General features: G+C 37.9%; 1 protein-coding gene across 1 annotated transcript in view; it reads right to left on the reverse strand.

Annotated features, from left to right (window-relative positions):
• Positions 1–19,828, reverse strand: part of LOC139731795 (basement membrane-specific heparan sulfate proteoglycan core protein-like) — a 278,824-nt gene that overhangs the window by 147,534 nt on the left and 111,462 nt on the right. The window contains exon 6 of the mRNA XM_071642667.1: positions 6,870–7,151. Within this exon, the coding sequence (XP_071498768.1) occupies positions 6,870–7,151 (282 nt within the window). The remainder of the gene's footprint in view (positions 1–6,869; positions 7,152–19,828) is intronic.

Genomic DNA, 19,828 nt, shown 5'->3' on the forward strand with positions numbered 1-19,828 from the left:
GATAAGTAAACTGTAGCAGTGTGCTACAGGGGACTTCGCCACCTCAAAAACAAGCATTTACGCTATCAGAGCTGATCATGGCCTATTAAAAAGAAAGTAGCAAAAATGTGAATATCTATCAGCTATGATACCAGTTGCAAATTCATGACATTGCATTATTCGGACTTTACGCAGATTTTACTGCACTAGTAAGTAACATTAAACTACGAATTCCCGGTACGAGTTACGATCAGAGTACAGCAGTGCCGTACGGCACTGAAGTACAGGTGACTGTGAGAGAGACAAAGATGTGGGTACGTGGGACTGTACCCTGTCTTCGCGTGTGTGAATGACTATGAAATTTCGTGTTCGGAACGAAGGTAGAAAGTGCACCTTTTTCAATTATTTCCACACATATCCGGACGCATGACTTCTCGAATGTGATATTTTAGAGTTACGGAAATAATTACATACTTAGTAACATACTTTAATTTTTTTTTTTTGTTCACGAACTCAAAATGTGAAATTTTAGCAACGATTTCTGACAATTATTTTCCGTTTTGAGAGTGAAGTTATGCTCCATTTTGGAATATTTTATCGTCGTTATTTTAAGAAGGTAACATAATGGCAGGTTAGAATTAGGTTTTTACTTTTCATAACCGTTTGGATTATAAAAAAATATGAAATAATAGTAAAGTTACAGCAGTTTTGCTGGGACACTTTCCTAGCGGTTTTCGTGCGAAACGTGCTCATTCAAGAGGAAAGCGAGGTCAGGTCAAAATGATAACAGTGAGTTGATTGCACCCGTCCGCTGTGACTGCCCAGGGTTGATGTGCACAGTCATCTGACTGGCTGTAGATCCAGAAGGATATTTTACATTGCTGCTGTTATTTTCACAATTCTATGTGCTCCAGGCAATATCTGCCAAATGACATGGATAACTAATCAAATTTATCGCCACACTATGCTCACATTCAAAGATTTTGGCAACAAATTTGCTTTGAAAGACTGCATACATTCCATTCCAAGCCATTGATCAAAGTGAAAAAACGCCTCAGAAATGGCTTTGGGCCTCTGAGAGCAGAGTAATTTTCCGTGTCAAAAGGATAGAAACATGTTTGTTAGCAATGCTGTGCTCTTGAAGAGTCACTTTGCAGACTTTGTCTGCACTAACGAACTTACAAGAATGGGGGAAATTGTGTATTTTGTGAGCCTTGTCACGGATGGGTGAAATATGTCTGATTTGTGTGGCAATGATAACTTGCTGTATTCACAATCTTGCATGACATATATCATTGGATTTATGTCATGCTCTGGAAAGGTTCAAAGTACATTTTGTTGCAAAAAGTTGGATTGATCATCATATTGGTAACTGAGCCCTGTAATCTACATTCCATCACTAACACCCCATCCCAACACTCACACATGCACACAACCTTACAACCTAGTTCTGCATGACAGCTGCAAATAAACAAAGTATGAGGAGCACACAGATTTATGTCCATAAAGTTGGTGTATAACACCACAAAAAATGGAACAAGCACTCTGGGGGTCTCACTGCTCACTTGAGCTCCAATATGATTTGAAACATAATACAACCTCCTTGCAGTGCCCCTCAAAGATAATGTCATTCACTAAATTGTAACCACTTCTTCAGGGGCTCTGTAAACAGTATTACACATATAAAATGCATCTCAGCACTCAGGACAGCATCCACCATCGAGAAGAGAAATGGTGCATGCCCCAAGGCACCCTACACTATCTTTTGAACAATTAATATCCCTTCTAAGAAAGAATGAAAAGGTTGATTTTTCCTTCGGTGATTACCTGATTGGGTGGGGCCATCAAACAATGGCCATCCATCAATTTCAACTCATGTCTGGGCAGAATTCACAAACAATGCGACTCAATTTTACTACTTCATGATCTAGAGAAGATGTAAGAAACAATTGCACCTGCCTATTAGATACACACAGGACACACTATCATTTTTTCGAACATTGACTCGAGTTTCCCAATGTGGGACATAACCTCCGTGCTATTTTCCGCTGTAGTCACAGTCGGGTTGGGAGCGGTAGCAGCTGGTGCGGGCGGGTTCGGCTGTGCCTTCCCCGAAGCCGCGGGGCGGGATGCCTTAGGCCTCCCGCCGCTAGACAGAGTTGTGCCTGCAGCCTTCTTCTTTGCTGCCGGAGCTGGGCTGGCCTTAGGCTCACACAGCTCGGTATCTTTTTTGGCTTTTGCCTTCTCCGATTTGTCAGCTGGTTCATCCATGCTGAGAACGATAATCACGCTTGTAAGAGAGCACGAATTCAGTTCCGTATTTCCGCAGATTTCTATGATATTTTCCGATTTTTCGGTCAGATAAAAATCGCTTCGCGATCGAACATTGCGCTGGAACGAAGATGGCGATTGCGCGCGGAACGGCCTCTCATATTACGCAAATTCAGCCAATGGCTAATGCGCAGCCAATGGCTGAATTCTCTACCGTACATTACAAGATAAAATATAAAGTTTTGGTTCAAAAGTTTCTGAGTTTCCTTGTCTTAGTTTGTGTTTCAGGTTAAAGTACCTTTCATATAACTGACACTGTGAGACTTACTCGCCCCAAAGTGCTCTCATGTCTTAGTAATCATGCAATAATGGTTTCGTACCAGAGCAGAGCGGGCTATGAAAAATTCGAACGAGCTGTTAGTTTGACTCGACGTGGTACCGCGACAATCAATATACACGTATTGTACGAAACCATTATTGCATGATTACTAAGACATGAGAGCACTTTGGGGCGAGTAAGTCTCACAGTGTTAGTAATATGAAAGGTACTTTAACCTGAAACACAAACTAAGACAAGGAAACTCAGAGAAACTTTTGAGGTACCAAAACTTTATATTATCTTTAAGAACTTATCCACAACAAAAGGGTTGAGTCCTTGAAGGTATTGGTAAAATACGACTGCACCTTTTTGGGAATAAAATTGATACTTTCAACAATTTCACACTTAATCCTTTCTATGTATGGTATCCCTCTGGATCCATTCTGCCATGGACTTTGATACTTCATCATGACTATCTAGTTTTTCAAGGTATTAATTCTGTAATTCTCATATCAACACTGTGCTGCTCTAATCAGGAGAAGTAGGGACCTAACTCTTAAAGAAAAAAAAAATCTTCAAAACAAAGACAAAGAGTATCATATAACCTTTATGCTACACAGATGCAATTGTGAACATAGAGACTGATTAAATTTTAAGTCCTAATAGGAAACACACCCTTCCTACCCCATCAATAAAAAGAAATTAAGAAAATGAAACTTATAAAATAAAAGTGACTGAAAACTTGACGAACAGAGATGTTGTATTGACCAAGGTATTTGGGTATACATGTATCTTGGTAGAGATTTTTATACAAAGTTCTGTATATTTTACACAAGGTTCTGTATCCTGTTTCCAGTATATTTCAAATCACAACACAGAGAAAATTGTTCCCCCTTGACTGGCCCTCAGTTATTTTCCTGCCCTAGCTGTTTTACGACTTTAAACCTACAAGAGCTATATTCTGTACTCACATCTGGATGTCCTCCAGCCAGGGTACATTATATGTCAAAAACTGATATCTAAACAACAGATTTTCCTCGTTTTTGTCAATTATCATACTGCTTTTGTTTATGCCATGGATAAACTCATAGCTGAAGAAATGCTGAATATGAATTGATTCATGATTTAATAGCCTTAAGGAAACTATTTAGACAGAAACTTCAGTAACTAGGAAGATATGTTATCATAACCTCACAATAGTGTCACCTGTATAATTACTGAAAGCACCACCTGTGTAGATGGGATGCCATGGAAGTGTGTCAGTATGGATGAAAGGAAGATGATCACAGGCAGGTTGAAAATGGATAAATCTCTCCTTTCTTGGTTTAAACTATTACACAAGGATTAAGATTATAAATGAGTGCTGATTCAACTTTGCAAAGTGTGATTATGACTCGATAATGGATGAATTTGCATCAAATTACTTCAGCATGCATGCACATTGAGCATTCTAGTCAAGGGTAATAAAATTACGTGACAGGAAATAATTCAAGGTTCCAAATTTCACAGCCTCTGATATTAGACCAAACTTCCTCTAAAAACTTAAACACCTTGACTCTCCTTACTCTGGGGACATCCTTGTGTACAGAAAAAGACAGAATTTGTAATATGTTTTCATTTGCAAGAAATTATGTATGGGAGAGCTATGTACCGAGGGGTGTGGTTGCTAATAAACTGATAATTTAACTTGCAGATATGGCCTTCAGTCTCTCTTCCTGAAATCCTGCATTCTGCATGAAAATTCTATAGCTTAAAATCCCCTTATGTTATATTAATCAAAACATCAGTGCTTTTGTTTACAACTAACTAAACACACTGTGGGAAATCCTGTTCTTGGTATAACTTTTATGAGCTGCTTTACAAGTCCTGACAGGTTATCTTCATATGAAGATATAAATATGTATAGACATGTGATGATTACCCACCAGCAAGTGCCAAGAATTTCACAAATGAAGCAATGATTAAAACTGACATAACATGATATGGATGGATGGAAAAAAATGCTGCCACCAATGAAAGAAAAATATCTGATGCAGTTACTTTGTGCCTACTCGTACACTCGTGTACATTAAAACATAGTCTTTGAACAGCTTCTTGTGACAGACAAGTCAAACATGCAGGAATGCTGTAATGAGCATCAGAGGAGATGGTGAAAGACCTCTCACGTAGCATGAGTGGGGGCCTTCAATCAGGCACAGTGTGCTTGGAGATCACCCATAAAAGTAACAAATGGCACTCATGCTGACACAGATCTACAACTAGCTTTACATTGTGGCTTCACATATATCACAGTATATAAAGCACACACATGACACAACAATGGCATCGGTCTGACATCAGTCAGACAGTGTCACCAACACTCATCAATCAGGATTACAGCATGAAGCAAAGAGCAGAACTATCACTCCTGAATAAAATGAGATGAAAACAGAGCTGTGAAAAGATTACAAGCACAGGAATAATAGAACAGGATGTGGCAAGTTATCATTGGCTGATTTGCACAAACTGTAACTCTGTTACTATTGTTACTACTGTACATGGCTCAATTCACTAAAATTTGCTAGTTTAGTTTTTTTTTCCCTTTTTTTTTGATACTGCAATAACAAAGCAAATGAATCTTTAATATATTAAGTGAGTTTGCACAGTGACCTTGAGAAGTCACATTATGAGGGGAAAATATTTCCAATACATGTCAAAACCGTAGGCCTACATACAATATTAAATAAACTGCTATGGCAGGAGAAAGGCTGAGTAACATGGAAAATTAAGAGTTGTACATGATCAGTGTGCTTTGTCTACCAATGTTTCTTTTTCAGATTGATTTCATGGATGTATTTGTCAGTCCTTTTATAATGCTAAACCTGTTCAACTCTTTGATTATGGCACATAAAAATCCAAGTAATAATGTTCAAATATATGAACAATTATGATATAAATACACAATTTCTAAAATACAATATATGATAAACAATTGGAAAAAATTAAATATTTTTTGATACTTTCAGTAATGTGTTGTTTTACTTAGTTTGCATTCTCTGGCCCTATATTGATGGCTGGAGAAGTCATATGAAAGTATGACATATTTTCCTGATTTTGCACCATTTCTTCAAATTTTACAAATATAGGCCTAACAGTTTTGCAAGTTGTATAACACTGCATTGTGGTTCCACTCACAAAAACTTTGTACATGTGTGAATTCTCATATGCTTGAGGAAAGAGCGTGATCACAAATCAAATGTCACATCTCCATGGCAATACCCAACATTAATTTGAATGCACGGCATTTATCTCCTTCTGGTGGCAACTTACCTAACATACACTAAGTATAAAGAATTTGTTTTGTGTTGTGCTATTGCAGGCCTCAAATTCTTTGTGATTTTGGTCATGGCCACCTTGGTCTTGACGCTAAATTTTGGAGGAGGCATCACGGCCAAAAGTGATTTACTTCGAAATAATTTTTTTCACTTTCACCAACAATGATTTGATTGGTGTTTCTTTGCTTGGCATCACTGTTGTGCTAGGATGTGATACTGTACATAATACCTTGATATCTATTCAATGAAAATAAAAGGGGAAATGTAATATTTTAGACCACATTCTGGAAGAAAAATGTATGTGTGTGCGACAGATCTATGAAAAGGTGGGGAAAATTTATGTTTTTGTCTTCAAACTTTCTAGTTTCTAGTTACATTTACAGAAAAGGGTCATGGCCAATAGTAGCCTTAAGCTCTTCAAGCTTTGGAGGGGCATCAAAGCCATGACCTAATAGCCTCAGTGTAATTTGAGCCCTGCTATTGGTCTCACGATTACAAGTTTAACTTTGTTAATGTTTTTAACAAATGAGTTCTTACGACTTGACAAATACTTAATGGTAAACTTACTATATTGTTTCATGGGAAATGCATTACAAAATAACAGAAGCATACATCAGTGATCTTACTCCTAATGCTTCTAATTATAGATATTGATTCTCCAACAGTATGCACATAACTTTAGCCTTCTTCACATGCATGGATGGTGGCATCAATTGTGGAATAATACACAAATATAAAAAGTTGTCAGGCTTGGATTTCTCAATGATACCATACAAAAAATCCAACACAATGTAGATTTCAAGAATCAACTAGGAGCAATACATCTATGTGTGTGAGTGTGTGGTTTTCTTTCTTTTGTGTGTGTGTGTGTGTGTGTGTATTTGTCATCTGAGTGCACATTCAACAATTGAAACTTTGAGACCTATGACATTTCTAAAATATAATTTTATCGGCAAAGTTAGAAGTGAGATTGTATCTATACTCACGGCAGTTGAGTTCATCAGAGCCATCTGGGCAGTCGTAGATTCGGTCACAGATCTGGTTGATGAAGATGCAGGAGCCATCAGGGCAAGCTTCTTGGTCAAATCTACAGATGGGTGGACATCCCTCCTCATCTGAGCGATCTGGACAATGGATGGTGTTGTCACAGCGTAGACGTATTGGCAGACACGTCCCAAGGCTTGGACAGGAGATCTGATTGAGTGGGTCACATGTCGGGACGATGGGTGCAGTCGACTGAGCTTGTGTTGTGGGAGTCACCACCACGACTGTACACAGAAGAAGATAAAAATATGCCATATCCAGCTGTATACCCATCCTATTTTTCACTGGTCACTATTCTAATACGACAACTGAGTTCATGTAACTCAAGGTTTTCAAGAGGTCAAACTTTGTTCAAGTTACATTATGACCTATAACCTATGATCCATCCTTCCATGCAGATGAAGAAAGACGCTCAACAGTCCACTTTGGCAGGAGTGCTGACAAAAGTCTTAAAGCTCAAAAACCTAATCCAAAGTCGCCATGCACAGTCCAAAAGCGATGGAGCAGAGCAATGCTCAGCACAGAAAGACTAAGTTTTTTCAAGCCCGGGGTTGAATAGTCCACACTGCAGTATCCTCTTCTGTCTTGTCATGTTACATGAAACTTTCCATGAATGCAGCCAGTGAGTAAACAAGCAGCAAGAGGGGACATAAATCTCAGCCTTCCTCTAAGGGTCTGCTGCATCCCTGACTGCCTGCCACCCCCCCTTACTCCAGCCAGTCAAGTCCTCTCTGAAAGGCTTCCCTCCCTGTACGTCCCTTGCCTCTTCACTACCACTTCTCCCTGAATTGAGTACTAACTCCACTCTACACTGAGTAGCATACCCAGTCTTGACCTCTGAACCTGTGTGTGCATGTTTCCAAATAATGCAAATTGATATAACTCCTGTGTACATAAAACATTAATCAAAGGTACAAGCATAATACAAACAAACTCTTTTGAGTATTATTCTGCCTTTCAACAGTTTATTATGAGAAATATGGAATATGATCTTCATGGTGCTATACTTTTGAGTCTGCATGAATAGACTATTAACACACAAGCAACTAGAATGAGGGCAGTATATACCACCCTACCAATTTCATCATGCGTGGTGATTTGTCACGCAACATATTATCATTCCCTGAATAGAGGACCTATAATAACTTGAATTGAGCTACAGGCTGGATGCCACAATTGAGGTGTATGGATGTAGTCGGTTACCCAGGGGTATCAGGGTGGTGTTTGCATGATGCACACTTTGTTCTTTTGTGAGAGTGTGTGTTTGTATCTTTTTCTTCTTCTTTTTTTTTTTTTTGGGGGGGGGGGGTTGATTAATTCATTGGCGAGAGTGATAAACAGTGATTTCAAAAAGGAATAAACTAACTTAATGTGATAATGTCCAAGGAAGAATGATAAGCTGAGTGCACGATTGTTTCCTTCTTTTCTGCGTCATTTGTGGTCAATCATCTGTGATCCCAGTATAGTTTACCAATTATTGCTGTTTGTAAGTGTATCAAGGCTAGGTGCTTTCATTGGTGCTGAGTTTGGGTGGATATCACCAGCCTAGTCACCCTCTCCAGACAGGCTAACAACTCATAAAGCTGATAGAATAGCCAGGTAGCCTTGCCCTGCCAACATCACACAACAAGATAGCATGTAAATAAAGGTAGCCTATTTAACCCTTTACTTATAGGAACCTGGAGAGTTTTGTACAGAGTTTTTGAGTATTTCATATCTCATTGGGATCAAGTAAAAATGTGTAGCAAGTACACAATGGTATTTCAAACAATATTTTCACTGTTGTCTTGCTTTTTCTTTCCATAAATCAATTATTCCTATATTAACAAACTTTGCACCTGCTTCCTTTATTTCATCTTGTCAATAGTAATAAAATGTATGCATGGTGAAAGAAAAGACTTTTAGAATTTGACAGCAAGCTTTGCCATCATACCTCAGCTCTGACAATATTCAATAGATAAGCCTAATGTAGTTGCTGCATGAATAAGCTCTGTATCGTATATCACAAAACAATAGCATAGAATTCAGCAGCAACTTACCACCCTGTGAAAATAAAACATAAATAAATAAATAAATAAATAAATAAATAAACTTACTATTCATCTCCATGCTTTAATAGCAATGAATGTTTCCAGATGCTTAATGTGTTTCTGAGTTGTGGCAATATGTGGAGGCCTTTATTTCATGCATAACTGTCCACTGCACCATGGGTATTGAAAAGAAATCTTGAACTGCAGACTGCTAGGCCTTGACAGGATAAAAAAGTCAGTGCTCACTGTGTATGTCTTACCTATTGTAGTCCTGTAGTTTCAAGTGAGTGTGCTATGTTCTTTGATGATGATGCAATTACTCTCTGGGAGAATCTAATTCTAAGTTTGTCAGTCTCTAAAGGAATTATTCACTGAGACGACCAAATGTCTTCATATGTACAAAGTCTACAGCAAATACAGAACGCTGAGTTTATGGATCAGTACAGACCAGGTGGGTTAAAGTATTCCTGAGTGGTTAATGGTCTACGTATGTGTTGTCAATCCTTAGTTTACAGTATGTTTGTCCCAGACACCATGTCCACAGTTTGACAAGAGCTTGTGTTATGATACTCAGAGAAAGGTTTGAAAAGGTTGGCATCTGTGTATCAAATGCCTGTTCAAAGAAATCAATTAGTACATCTACTTTAAATATAAATATATTGGCTGAATCAAGGAAAGATTATTCCAATTCATATTTTCCTATTTGCAAATCATAAATATTTCCACAATGGAAGAATCCTCAATAAGTAGCAATGGCCCTGCAACTTTTGGGAAAAAAGAGTAGAATGACTTTCCCTCATTATTGAAGTACAGAAAAACAATTTATGAAAGACTAGAAATGTCACTATGGCGACTGATGCCTCCGCCATAAATGCATGATTCTCCCTATGGGTGTATAGTACAATGTCTCCACAATGTGTGATGACAGTTTCACATAACTGGCAAAATATTGAAATGACAGGTTTGTCAGAAATATCTTGAATGGTCACTTTCCTTGAACTGGGTTTGCTATAATTGTCTAAGAGTACAGGTACACATATTTAGGGAATTGAGGATTTTTACTTAAAGGACAAGTTCACCTTCATAAACATATGGATTGAGAAAATGCAACAATATTAGTAGAACACATCAGTGAAAGTTTGAGAAAAATTGGACAATCGATGCAAAAGTTATGAATTTTTTACATTTTTGTGTTGGAACCGTTGGATGAGGAGACTACTACAGCTTGTGAGTCATATGCGTACAACAGTATAAAGAAAATGTAAAAGAAAATTCAACATATTTTCACTTTTTTCGCATAATAAAAGAGCACTTGACTTGCCTCTTTCTAAAGGCAGGGGGAATAATATTACCCATAACATTTGTCGGTAACGAGTCAGGGGAATGTGTACTTTTTTCAAAAGATGGAATTTTGTGAAATTCTCTTTATATTTTCCTTATATTGTTGTACGCATGTGACATCTAAGTTATTCATACACTGCAGTAGTCTTCTCATCCAGCGGGTACTGTACAAAAACTTCAAAAATTCATAACTTTTGAACGGATTGTCTGATTTTCCTCAAACTTTCATTGATGTGTTGTACTAATATTGCTACATTCTCTCAATCCTTATGTTTATGAAGGTGAACTTGTCCTTTAACTTCTGACGGACCCTTTTATAAGTTTATGCATTGAGTAATTTCCAAGGTATGAAGAAAGAGTGCAATTACAGTACAAATTAGATTTTTTCGCGGGGGCATTGAAACCTTGCCTTTGACCCTTAACCTTTGACCTTTGACCTTCTGGCTGGAAATTTCCCAGAGAATCTCCATTAGGTAATGCATGTATATATTAAGTTTTTAAACTAATAATGCAAGCATTGCATATACTACAGTATGAGGGAAATAGTAACATTTTGAGGAGTTGACCTTCACCTTTGACCCCCCTGACTATTGACCCATGACCCCTAAATTCCCTAGATTATCCCTGCCAGTCTGTATATGCGTATATACCAAGTTCCATGAAAATACATTGAACCATTTGCGAGAAAAGTGATATTGCAACATATTCACCTAATCTTTGACCTTTTGACCTTTGACCTTATGACATGAAACTCTCTCTGGAGAATCTTTACGCAGTAGTACATGTCTACACTAAGTTTCAAGAAAATACCTTTGGGCATTGCATAGATATAGGGGAAATAGCAACATTTTTAGCATTTGACCTTGACCGTTTGACCTCTGACCTCTTGCCAATGTCACTAAAATCTACTCAACTAATTGTCCCATCATACATCATCCTTGGACCAAGTTTGGTGAAAGCTGCTTCATCCAGTTTTGAGTTATCACGTAAACAGATCAATTTTAGGATTTGACCTTGATCTTTGATCTTTGACCTCTGACCTCTGTCTGATTTCGCTAAAAAACTTATCAAGTAATTGCCCCATCATACATCATCCTCCCACAAAGTTTGGTGAAATTTGCTCTATCCAGTCTTGAGTTATCGCGTAATCGGATACAATTTCATGATTTGACCTTGACCTTTGACCTTTGGCCGATTTCACCCAAAATCTAATCAAATAATTGCCCTATCATACTTTATCCTTGGAACAAGTTTGGTAAAATTCCAGTCAATATTACTCAAGTTATCGCGTAAACAAAAGCGGACGGACGTTAGTCGTTACGGACGGACGGACAACCTGAAAACATAATGCCTCCGGCACCACTTCGTGGCGGAGGCATAAAAAATTAATGATTTTATGACTGACTGCATGCAAACAGCAAGGATCAAAAGAATTAAATTGGGAGTAGGGATATCACATCAAGTGTATAGGCCTAATATAATTCAAGAATTTGAGTGGCTGCCAAGGCAACTAAAATCAAGTGACGTGTATTTGTGCAGATCATACAAAGTATATGTATAACATACATTGCCATTATATGTCACAGTCTATCATTGTAATAGAACACTTGAAAGTCTGTTTTATTTTTTTTCCCCCAGCACTGCAGGCTCGAGGTTGGGGGGGGGGGGGGATGAATAAAACTTCTTGGGGGAAAAATATAGTAACTCCTGGGGAGGGGATGTTAAGTATCATACTACATCTCTGAAAAGGTAATGCCTGTATAATATCACATTGCTTGGAGCCTGTTTAAACTGGCAATAATCAGCATAGGACCAAGTCAGTGCTGTTTAAAAACAGTGCTAGAGAGAGCACAGTCATGGTGGTGGCTGTGAGGAACTAATCTTCAACCAATAAATGGGTCAGCCACAAAGAGATTTCACCTGTGTCGATCATTATCAGATCTGATTCAGTGGGCCACTGCACTTTACCTTCAACTTATTTCCACTTACATACACTATACCTTCACAGAAGACATCGCTTTGATCCCTTTCAAGTACTTAGTCACACTTCACAGCTACCTGAGCAGACTACACCATCCAAGGTACAACCATGAACACCATCTTTTGTGGCTTTGACAGCCAGTCATGGTGAGGCAGTAGAGCACAGGAAGAAGAGAGCCATGTCTTCAAAAAGCTAATCTTAAAAAATAACTGCAAAAACTAATCCTGATGAAAATTATATAGAATACCATGAAAGCACAAATTCATATTGTGGAAAGATCGACAACTGGAAAGAAAAACTCTTTCATGCATTTTCAAGGTTACTGGTAATCTCACAAACCCTTTTACCCTGAAAATAATTTCAGCTGATTCAACAGTCTTTATTATCTATCCCAAAATGCAAAACAGAAAAGATAGTTTACCTTGAACTGCACTGAATGCATACACATTTTCCCTTCAGAGGCAACATCAAAGCTTTATAACTTCAGACTATCACAAAATTTACAATGCATAATGCAACTGTAAGGGAGCTCCTCTGACTGAAGTACATTAGACTGAACACCTCATAATAATTAAATGATTCCTTGTGCCCATATACCAAAGTGAGCTGCATAACAATCCTAGATTTCTACATGCAGGTTAGAATGCAGAGACTCCAACCCCAAGCATCTTCTGATCGGGAGATTCTCCCGCCCGAAACCCCTAGTAAACGGGAGACTCCAAGTTGATGTGTGCGAAGCGCGAAGTTCCTAGGGTTCTAGATGTTCTCTGGTGCTATCTAAGGCTTATTTTTTCAACATACGATAGCAAAAAGTAAGAAATCCTTTCCACCGGGAGACACAGAGCCAGGGCGGGAGAAATCAAATCTCAAACGGGAGAACGGGAGATTTTGCAAAAATGGGCTTTCGGCGGGAGATCTCCCGTCGAAAACGGGAGAGTTGGAGTCTCTGAGAATGTCTCAGTATACTGTCAGCCTGCTTTTAACAACAGACAAGCAATGTGTTTACTTCCTTATAATAGTTCATCTCAGAGATACATGTAGCAGGAGGCATCTAGGCCACTGGCCTAGCTATTTCAACAATTATTTGTGGTGAGGAGTGCATTTTACACTTCTATAGGGCTTTTTACACTTGTGTTTCTTAACCCCGGACTTTCTCTGACCCAGGACTATCGTTAGTCCCGTACCAATTTTTTCAGCTTTTTACACTCGCCAATTAGTCCCGTACTATCTCTTGTCCGGGGCTAAGGAGAAAACTGACCTTTTTACACTCGTATTTCTTAGCCCAGGACTTTCCAAACCACACGAATATTCATAATTACGCTGTGTACTGTACAAGTACACACACGCACCGGCAGCACTTGATGACCTCGTTTCTGATTGGTCAGTGAGGGTCGGACTTCGTCTCCGTCGCTTAGCCCAGGATTATTTTTTCGTTCTGTTTACACTCACTTGCTTGGCACCGCAATTGCGGTGCTAGCACTGCAATTGCGGTGCTAACCCCTGCTATTTTGCAGGGCCAGATAGTACCGTACTATCGGTGGGGCTGGCCCACTTTGGCAAAAACGAGTGTAAACAGAAAGTGGGCTAAGGATAGTCCCGTACCAACGGTGGGGCTAAGGCCCCCCCTTAGCCCCACCGTTGGTCCGGGGCTAAGCAAAATTTTACAAGTGTAAAAAGCCCTTATGTCACTTTACTGTCTATTACAACAATAGTAGGCAACACACATAAAATGTCAGATAACCTGTCCATAGCAGCCACCTGCCTATAATCACCACTCTTTTCACTTCCCTTGGGTGGCTGCTGTAGACAGGTTCGTCATCATCCTTGTTCAGTGTAATTTGTTTTGTTTTTTTTCAGAGTATTGGTTTCTCTGCTCATGGACCACATATAATTCCACAACTATAAACATGGTGCTGTTGAAATATGTACTACATGATGTGAAATTATGAAAATTGCCTGGACTCTCCTTTAACTATTGTGCTTTAGTACTGTCAAAGGAATGGGATATAATCCAGCAAATCTTTCCATTTTTACCTCTCTCTGGACATATGATAAAATTCAGTCCATAAGACATTGGAATGTCACACAATTCATATGATGTATGAGGTCAGACGTTTGTCACCTCATGAACATAGTTCAAAGCTCTGGGGTGCTGTACGGCCTTAGAGTTCAGGTATAATTCAGACAGGATCAGAAGGCTTTCTCTGCTCTGTGTGCAACACCAAACAGTATATTTGATCTGTCTAATGGAACTGTAGCTCGTTGCTTTGAACACTGACAGTATGCTATTGTACTGATGTTGTCAATATTACCTGGCTACTTAAAAAGCAAATTTTGATTATTACTCTGGTGTGGGTGTACTGCAATACTTGTCTTTCTTGTGTTGCCATTTCCACAGTGATTACTGACACCTTTGACACAAATATGCACAGTTTACCTCTATAACTCCCGAAATGATCTTCATTGGAGTCTTATACCATCATGCTTGTTTGTTTAAATCAGTACAGTCCATTCGCTGCTATTTGCCTTCCAGGTCAAACCAACATTCCCCTCTATTCTTGGAGAATTTCAAAGAAGCCGCAAAGAAGCTGGCATGGAAGGCCAACTTCAGGCGAGAGCTGGCCACCAGAGTACAATCTCATCCAAAATAAGTTCCAAAATCTCCTGATCACAAGCCATACACACAAACTGACTGGTTAAAGCACTATATCCTGAGGCTATCCTTGCTCAACATATTCCACTACTGCGACTGCTACTAAGCATCAATAAAGAGATTAAAACCTGATGTAAAAACAGAATCCTCACAACCATGGCATTCTGTCTGCCTACTTATTCTGTTATATCATTATATTTAACAATCGTAGAGTATACTGTACATGTTTGTTTTGCAAACACAATACTTTGTAGATTGGGAGTTGAACAACATTTCTACAGTTAAATTTGACAGAGAACCAGAGTGATATGGAATGAAAAATTAAGTTATCCCTTCTATCAAAAGTAAAAGTTAGATGTCCCCCACCATGTAGAAAAAAAAATACATTGCATCTCTGTTATCAGAGACAAGACTTCTATGAATTATTAATTTCTTGAATATCAATAGCTGACTCACGAAATTCTTCCAAATAAACACCCTTACAAATATACAGCACACTGTATGCACCAAGTATATCACAAATTATTGGGAAATGTAAGATGTATGTGGTATTCTGCAGATTTGTAAGTCGACTCAATAAAATTCATGAAAACAAAAGCACCGTGAAATATACCACAAATATTACAGTATCCAACAGTCCTACCCTTCATATGGATCCAAATGCTGGCATCATACATGTTGTATCAATTTGTGCTTGTACATGTACATCTTAGACGACAAGTTCACCTTCATATACAAGTGAATTGTGAAAATGGAGCAATATTGATAAGAAACATCAGTGAAAGCTTAAGGAAAATTGGACATTCCATTAAAAAGTTATGAATTTTTAAAGTTTCATTACAACTGGATGAGAAGACTACAACAGCTTGTGATGTCACATGCATAGAATGATACAGAGAAAATACAAAGAAAACTCAACATGTTTTTACTTTTCTTGCATAATGAAACAGCATTTGACTTGCCTCTATCAGAGGGCAGGGGGAATAATACTATCCCTAACAGATATGTCAGTGACAAAACAAGGGAATGTATAGTTGTTGTTTTTTAATGAAATTTTGTGAAATTCTCTTTATATTTTCAGGACTCGTCCTCAATGGGTTAATGTACTACTAGTAACTGTTGGGTCTCACAAATTAGCTTGTCTACATGTATGAAGCAAGTGGTTATGATCAATGAAGAAACAGTTCGTTTGGACAGACATTTCATGAAGGTGATAGTTTTTAGGCCAAGCAACAATTTTTGAATATGAGAGCTTGTTTAACTTTTACAACAATCTATATAGCGCAAATCAAACACAAACATACACACACAAATAATGTCTCTGTGGCAATGTAATAATTGTACCTATATTTGTATTACTCAACTCAATTTACTAATCACCAGATGAGGTCCATGGCATAGGTTAAACTATATCAAAATCACTGTCCTGCAAGTTTACTCTTGCTCGCGAGAAAGTGATCATGTGATAAGATAGAATTTTGTCATCTTGATATAGTTTGTCTATATAAATCTGAAAGTTATCATTGTAAGAGATTCATTCTATGTACTCACTTTGTGTGTGGTGTTTTGTAATACATTGTTAAATTTTTCATCTTGATATATAGTTTGTCTTCATATGTAACTAAAAGTTATCACTATAAAAGATTCAATCTATGTATTCACTTTGTGTTTTGTTATACATTGTTAAAAAATTTGTTGGATAAAGACATAAAAGAAGGGAAAAAAGCGATCCAACAATAGTTTTGAAGGAACTGTGGCAATTGTGGTGATAAATGCACATAAACTGCTTTGGATGTGGGCTCATATTTGTTAGACAAAATGAACTCTCATGCTCGATCTATCACCTCAAATTTCAACACCACCTTTAAGAAACCATCTTAACAGCACTGAAAAAGTGTCAAAAATATTCCTGAATGCTATGCAGTGTAACTGGATCCTTAACATCATCAAAATGTAGCCGTGGGAGGCAGCAGAAAATACCTCTAGAATTGAAAACAACATACCTCATTCAGACACCCCCAGATTGACAAGTACTATGAGGGAACTACACATGAAAACGGGATATAATTTTAAAGCAAGAATATAAGACTTAAGAGCTTGAATGACTTACAACTGTACTGCAATCTCTGACAGATTATTTCTCAGAGGTACTCATGAGCTTTGCTTCCAATATGAAATCAGTTTGCATTTTCCTTTTCCAGACATTACTTGAGTACAGATAATGATGTTGGATGGCATACATTGTGTGACAATGCTACATTTTATATTGCTTTCCAAAGAACATGCATAGTAGCGCAAGTAGCGCAAGTAGCGCAAGTAGCGCAAAAAGTTTCAGATGTATTGGATATTGCCAAAGACAATAAATTTGTACTCAGGTATAAAAACAAAACAAAAAACAAACATAAAAAACTGTCTTGACAAAAAAGCCTTTCCAACTTGCCTGATGATTATCATAATTATATAGGGCCTACTTGCTTTTAATGGAAAGTCATGCTCTTGAGAGATCAGCAATGAAAAATTGCTCAGAAAATGATCATATAAGTACTGTAAAAGGGGAAATTTTCGCAATGCGGAAATTTTCATGTATTTCACACAACTAGACAATAGCGCAAAGATAAAAGCATGCAAATATTTTTGCTTGTTTTGTCATGTTCCAGTAATTAATGTCTTGATTCCACAGAATTAAAAAATACATGAAACTCCTCTCATCCGGCCGAGTGCAAAAAATTACTCATGCAAAAATAGGTTTCAGTTTAAGTTTCAGTAAGTTTTTCAGTTTCAGTAAGATTATTTCTGACACAGGATTAAATTCAACTGTATTGACATTGAAAGATGATAAACATTGATTGGTTTGTTAGAGAATTATATAGACAGTGTTCTATCTCTAAACCCCACAGGTGTATGATATGATTGACAGAGTTTTTACATTTCTACAGATGCAATAGCCTCTAATTAGTGTTAATGTAGCCTTTGTATGTAATAACTGCACATCTTGCTTACAGTTTATAGCTATACACATAAGAATAATATACTGCATACTAAATATTTCTGCAGCAAAAACAAAAAATAATAATAATAATAAATAGATAATTCAAACTGATAAAATCTACTATTATGTTGGAACTGAAAATTAGACCCAAAGGAAGCTCAAATTACATAGTATAAACAGTAGATGGAAGGAAGAGTCTGAAGCAATTACCGGCCTATTAATTGGTTGTTACTTCATTCTTCTCCTTAAAAGTGCCATGCTTCCATTGAAGATAATTTATAGAACAAGTAGAGGCCAGGACATAAATGAAACTTTATTAAAGTTACACAGATTTCCTATATTGTAAGCATAAGAACACAACTGGAGACACAAAACTGCATGTATAGAAGTATTTCAACAAGTTGCGAACTTGCTAGCATTACATGACACCACCACAAAGTTGACTGCTGCCATCTCTTGGTGAAAGCAACAAAGTCCTCAACCTCTGACAGCTGCCATCATTCCAGACAGCACATTCCATGGATGGAGAGCAGGCACTCTAGGGTCTTGTGGGAGCTATTTGGCACACCATGGCGTGAAAGGATACCACCTGCTGGGCACCACATCAGAACCAGGTGTTCTGCATACCTTTGATGTGTTGATATTAATTCACGTTTCAAAAATACATTGGTTTGAAGAACTACAATTTCTACTAGAATCAATCATGTGCTATGCAGCAATTGGATTCTACTATTGCCTAATAGTCAATTATAATTAGGACGAGACATGAAAACTCGTCACATTGAGGACGAGTTAGGTGATACGCTTGGGGTCATCAGATGACAGTCATCTGTGATCGACAAAGAAAAGAATGTGATATAGGCACCTTGAAGTTATATTGAGCGTGCATGCGAAACCGTTTCTGTAACCACTCGGCCACGGGTCATCCACGGAAATGGTAAGACAAAAAAAAAAAACAATGTATAGATATAACAGGGGGAAAGTCAATGCCCACTCAACTAACGTGGCCGTGTGAACATCTATTGCATTGCTAGACGGAAAAGCGGCCTTGTAACGACTGAGGTCGCTACGCCATTTCTGGCAACTTGGGAAAAATACGTCCCGCAGACATAAAACCTATAATCGGCTGATTTTGATACCTTGCCTTTAATCACAATTTTCAGTGTAATGACGTCATCAAATTACAAAACAATGGCATCGTCTTGAAAGACAATTGTTCAAAGTACAACACCTCAGTTGTCGTCATTACATACTATGATCGGTTTGACAAAGTCAACCTGCAAAATTTTGCTGCAGTCGAAGCAATGTAGTCTCCAACACACGAAAAAGAGGGATATGGCGTGTGTGTGTGTGTCTGTGTGTGTATAGGTGCGTTTATATACGAACGTGATTTCTATACATGGACGAATATGTAATACAAAATTGAAAAAAAAGTAAAATAGCTAAGTATTTTGTTTCGTGATCTTGTGGGGTTCGAACCCGCAACCTCACGTCTCTGAGACGTCGCCTTTAACCACTCGGCCATATGTCTCGACGGGAAAATATGGGGAACGTAAACTTATGTATGTGAAAGATACATGAGGAATCGTTTTGTCCACATTCCATTTTCATTTTCAGTTTTAAACTGCAAAATTGTCAATCTGATGAAGAGATTTCAAAGAATAAAATGCATGATTACTGCAGCTTATTGTCACAGCTACAACATACTAAAGTTTCAGAGGAAATAAAGCAAAACCAGCTGAGATAAAGGTGCTTAAACGTTGTCAAGTCAATGCATGGTTTTAAAAAAAATCACCTCCCATAGACATAACACGTAAACTTGTCCGATTTTGCGTGTTTACCTTTAATCACAATTTAAAGTATGATGACGTCATCAAATTTCAAAACCATGACATGGACTTGAAAGG

This window comes from Diadema antillarum, unplaced genomic scaffold (genome assembly GCF_040938485.1).
Source record: "Diadema antillarum isolate AM-2024a unplaced genomic scaffold, OU_Dant_1.0 seq00000385_RagTag, whole genome shotgun sequence".
Taxonomy (NCBI): domain Eukaryota; kingdom Metazoa; phylum Echinodermata; class Echinoidea; order Diadematoida; family Diadematidae; genus Diadema; species Diadema antillarum.